This window comes from Austrofundulus limnaeus, unplaced genomic scaffold (assembly GCF_001266775.1).
Source record: "Austrofundulus limnaeus strain Quisiro unplaced genomic scaffold, Austrofundulus_limnaeus-1.0 Scaffold367, whole genome shotgun sequence".
Taxonomy (NCBI): domain Eukaryota; kingdom Metazoa; phylum Chordata; class Actinopteri; order Cyprinodontiformes; family Rivulidae; genus Austrofundulus; species Austrofundulus limnaeus.
Genome location: NW_013952769.1, coordinates 455,930 through 460,440, shown reverse-complemented (window position 1 = coordinate 460,440; position 4,511 = coordinate 455,930). Strand labels below are relative to the sequence as shown.

Genomic DNA, 4,511 nt, shown 5'->3' with positions numbered 1-4,511 from the left:
TATTTTATATATGTCAAGAGAGGGATTGAAGAAATTGTGTAACTTATTAATTGAATGTTAGATTCAGTTTTTGTATTTTATACTTTCTGATCATTTCAGTCTGTAAGGTTGTAGCTGACAAAGAGTTGGTGTGTGTTATGTGTTCTTTCTCTTAGCGTAAACAAAACTGAGTGACGTTCTGACGTCTGACGTAAAAGGTAACACTTCCGGGGGTGTAACTAGGAAAGGACGAACATTATAAGTCCAATTCTTTATTATAGTAAAGAAGAAGTTGTCAGGGTGTTAGAGTCTCTGCTTCTGAGCAGAGTTGCGCTGCTGTGTTTGGGTTTTCCTGATATCAGCCTAAGGTCTGACTGAGGCCTGTGTGCTGTTCTGTGAACCTGATTGGAGTCAGAAGATCAAAAAATAAAGTTTTAACAAGAAATCCAGCTGAATCCTGTTTATTCGGACATCTCATTTTGAACAACGCATTATTTTCCAACAATGCTTCTTGGATTTCCCCAATCAGAGGATGAGGCTCAGTCAGCGTCTTCAAGCCACAAGCTTCAGTGTTCTCTGGGGGCAGTTAGGAGGAGAATCAGCACCTTTAGGTCTGAGGTTKTGGTTCTCACCTGGAGAACTCTGGGGTTTGAAGAGAGTCCTAACTTTTCCACAGAACCCTAATTCAAAATAATCAGAATTTCCCTTTAGGCAAAAACATGTCCTAGTGCCCTCCCACCCATATTTTTAACCAATGTGATCAATTTATTTAAAAAATGTCAGTCTTGGAGCAGTAACAGAGGAAGATTAAAGACAGTTTCACATTAAAAGCTAAAAAAATTAAACTTCCTGGTTTACAGCTGCCAAGCTAATAAGCAGAGTCAACAAGTTGTTTATTTAGTACAACTAAAATCAGCACTACTGTTTTTATAACCGGGGACAGACTGGATGCTACAGTAATTCAGTATTGTTGCTTAAAAAACTTACATTTAAATTAAAAAAAATAAGAAGACTGCTTCTAAACATCCTATCAGTGTTAATCCTATAGAGACAACCTGATATTTACCTTTTGCAGCTTTTCCTACAGAAATATTGTATGTAGGCTCTCCTCCCTGGCTCTTTGTCCTGATGTCCATTGTCCAGTCCCCGTCGTCCTGGAGGCTGTCTCTGAGGACTGAACACTTCTTTGAGCCCAGAGTGAGACCGTTGGTGTAAAAAGTCTCCCGGTCTTTACCAACAAGGACGTCAATTTCCTGAACCTGAAAAGGCAGCACACAGGCACTGAGTGTAGGAAACACCAGAAACGTCACGCGTCATTTTAAACATCTCCATTAGAGGTCACAAACTCAGCTAAATGTTAACTACAGCTGGTACAAATGGACTCATTTTCCACTTCTTTTTAAAATTATATTCTAAAAACAGCAATAACTCCTCTTTTCATTGCAAATGTTGACCAATTTCTCCACTCACTGGTTAACGTAAACTTTATTTAAACCAAGCATAAATAAAATTTGACCCACTGAATGATCTCTCTGAAATATAAATCATGAAAGAATCACTTTTTTTAGCATTAGCAACAAAATAAAAAAATTTGGAAGGAAAAAGCCTTTAAAATCTTGAGTTTTTCTTTGAGCTAGCAAAGTTTTGTGTTTTTTCAGCTGGGAAATCTCAATATTCAAAAATAATTTGAGGTTTCCTCTTTATAAAAGGACATCAAAAGTTCATTAAAGTTAAATAAAATTTGGATTCAGACCAAATATTTATGTAGTATCGTAACCAACAGGACAAATTAAGCCATGAATATGGATTTACTTATGATATCAGAATGATCCAGGTATCAAAATGTAGCTTTTAAGCCAAGAAATTGAAAATATAATTAGGTCATTTTGACTTAATCCTCATTTCGATATGATGAGTCACATTTGTGCTTCAGTTAACATTTCGGCTGCTCTTGTGTGGTTTTAAAACGAATATAAACCGCAATGTTTTATTTGGCTGACTTTGCTGTTTTAGAAGGGCTTAATTTGGGGGGCAAAATGTGTTATTGCAGCAAACAGAGCGTCAATCCTTTCCTTTCATCCAGCATTATGTAAAATAAAATAACTCTAAAAAGGTGAACCGTAAATGAATGGGCGCAGCAGTCCCTATAATTAATTCTAATGAAATCCAAAGTAACACGAGGACAGCTTGCTAATCGTGATAATGCAGGTTGCAGTCTGAGTCTGCAGTCACCTTTTAAAGCTACAGTAAAGTAGCAGCTTAACTTTAGCACCGCAGACACAAAGCATGCGCCTGACACAGACTATTTGCTGGCATTAAAATAAAAAAATGACTTCACTGTTGCGGCATTGCATTTGAACGCAGATTATTACGTGCTTACGGCAATAATATATATGTATATGTGTGTATTAAGTCCCATTAGTAAGACGGGGAGACACGAGGTTTAACTTGGCAACGTTTCCTGAGCAGGCGGCGGCCAACACAGGCCACCGTCTGGTCAGCTCGTTAGCCCGGCCGCTAGGCTAGCTCAGTAGCCWGCTAAGCTAGCACAGTGCCGTTAGCTTTGCAGTCATTCAGACACACAAGAGGCAACAGCTTCGGCGTTTTGTTTGCGAGGCGCAGGACACCCATAACACTTTCATTAGGATAACACACAGCTACAGTTGTAGCTGACTTTTCTCCTTACCGCAATGTTGTTAAAAATGCCACCGGGATGCGCTGCCCAAACATACTTGGCGTCAGTATACCCAACAATGGCGCTATCCTGACAGCTGCCGTCGGCCATCAGGTTCTCCACGTAGCTTTGCCAAGACATACTCAAGATAATATTTATATTTAAAAAAAACTGAAGCGTTGGCGATGCGACTACCAAAAAAAAGGCGACAGTCAGGAGGGAGGAATAAATGCCTAAAATGAGTTTAGAGTCTCCAATCTAACCCACACTTCGACGTTGACCAACGCAAAGCCGGGGCAGCAAAGAAAGCCGACAGGGCAGTGAGGCGGCGGCTGGGTGTAGTCCGTCCCTATCAGATCCCTCCGCACAATCAGCTGCCTCGCGCTTTTAAGGCGGGCACGCGGCGGGATGAGGAGGGGTTTCCTGAAGCCTGAAGGGAGGAAACGGCGGATTGATGCGGACTTTTTTTTTTAAATTACTCTTTTAGGCTCAGAATGTTTTTAAGCCGGTCACAGGACATAATGCATAGTATAATGTGCAGAATACCTTTAGTGTTAGGATTTAAATAAATAAAAAAAATGATTAGGTTATTATCTAAGCTGCCTTTTTTTGCAGATGACATCGTGATCTGTGCTGAGAACAGGGAACAGGTGATAGAGAAGAGGTGGAGTTCCGCACTTGAAAGACGAGGAGTGAAAGTCTTTCCAAACAAGACAGAGTCCAGGTGTGTGAAATGAGYGGGATGCAGGTGGAACAGTGAGACTACAAGGAGCTGAGGTCCCATTTTAGGCTCCACTGTCCGGAAAACAGGAAATGTGTTAAAGAGTCCGGACAGAGTGGAGTGGATGGAGAAGAGTTTCATTTGTGACAAAATGGTGGCAGCAAAGGTCAAAGAGAGCTGTGTGACCAGATGTGTTGTATGTTTCGGAGACAGAGACATGAACAAAAAGACAGGAGACAACTGACTTGAAGATGTTGAGGTTCTCCTTGGGGGAGACCAGGATGGAGAAGATTAGGAATGAGATTATCAGACGTACAGACCAGGTTGAAGGAATAGGAAATAATAGACAGACAAGACTTGAGATGGTTTGGACCGGTAGCGGAGACCGACATTTTTRTCAGGGGTGGCCAGACGGGGACCACAACTCACACAGGGGTGGCCAGGAAAATTACATGATATTTTTTACTTGAAAGTTTTCTGCAGATCTTTGTGTTTTGGTAAACATGGGCGTCGAACCATTTTAAAGGCACAGTGTGTAGGATTTGTTGTTTTCAGCGACATCTAGTAATTGAGTGGTTGAATCATCCTCCCTGGTCCTCCCCCCACCCCCACCCCTTCCAAATGCAAAGGAGTTGCTACGGTGTCTCAGGTGTCAAAACCCTTTGATAATTCCAACCGCGATGTCTACCAGCAGCTTCAGGGCTAGTGATGTTTCAAGTGGTAAYATTATGAGCTTTAATAAGTAAAATTATCCCAGCTACAATGACAGACAACAAATATTACATTTATAGCATTACAACTAAAACTGTTTTTGATGCCGCCACCGCATTTTGTCCTTCATGAGCCTTCGTACACAAGATGTCGGTTGCCTGTGTGGCGACCCGCGACCATGGAGATACACTCCTGATCAAAATCTTAAGACCAGTCAAAAAAGTGCAAGAATTTGCATTTTGCTCTATTGGATCTTAAGGTTCTAAGTAGAGCTTCACAATGTTAAAAGAAGAAATCAGTGCAAGAGACAAGAACTTTTGAGCAGGGAATTTTCTGAAAACTGCATTTACACTCAAACATGATTTTTTTCAGCTGATCAAAAGTTTAAGACCATAGCTCAAAAAAACCCGAAAACAGAAATCAAAG

General features: G+C 40.9%; 1 protein-coding gene across 2 annotated transcripts in view; it reads right to left on the bottom strand.

Annotated features, from left to right (window-relative positions):
• The window catches only part of LOC106528271 (profilin-2), a 6,876-nt gene extending 3,849 nt beyond the window's left edge, over positions 1-3,027 (bottom strand). Inside the window, exons 1-2 of one of the 2 annotated variants that reach the window (XM_014023402.1) lie at positions 2,666-3,027; positions 1,046-1,238 (exon numbers count right to left, since the gene is read on the bottom strand). In XM_014023402.1, the coding sequence (XP_013878856.1) occupies positions 1,046-1,238; positions 2,666-2,794 (322 nt within the window). In that variant the 5' untranslated portion in view covers positions 2,795-3,027. The remainder of the gene's footprint in view (positions 1-1,045; positions 1,239-2,665) is intronic. The other variant, XM_014023401.1, reaches the window with a different exon arrangement.
• Between the last annotated feature and the right edge of the window lie 1,484 nt (positions 3,028-4,511).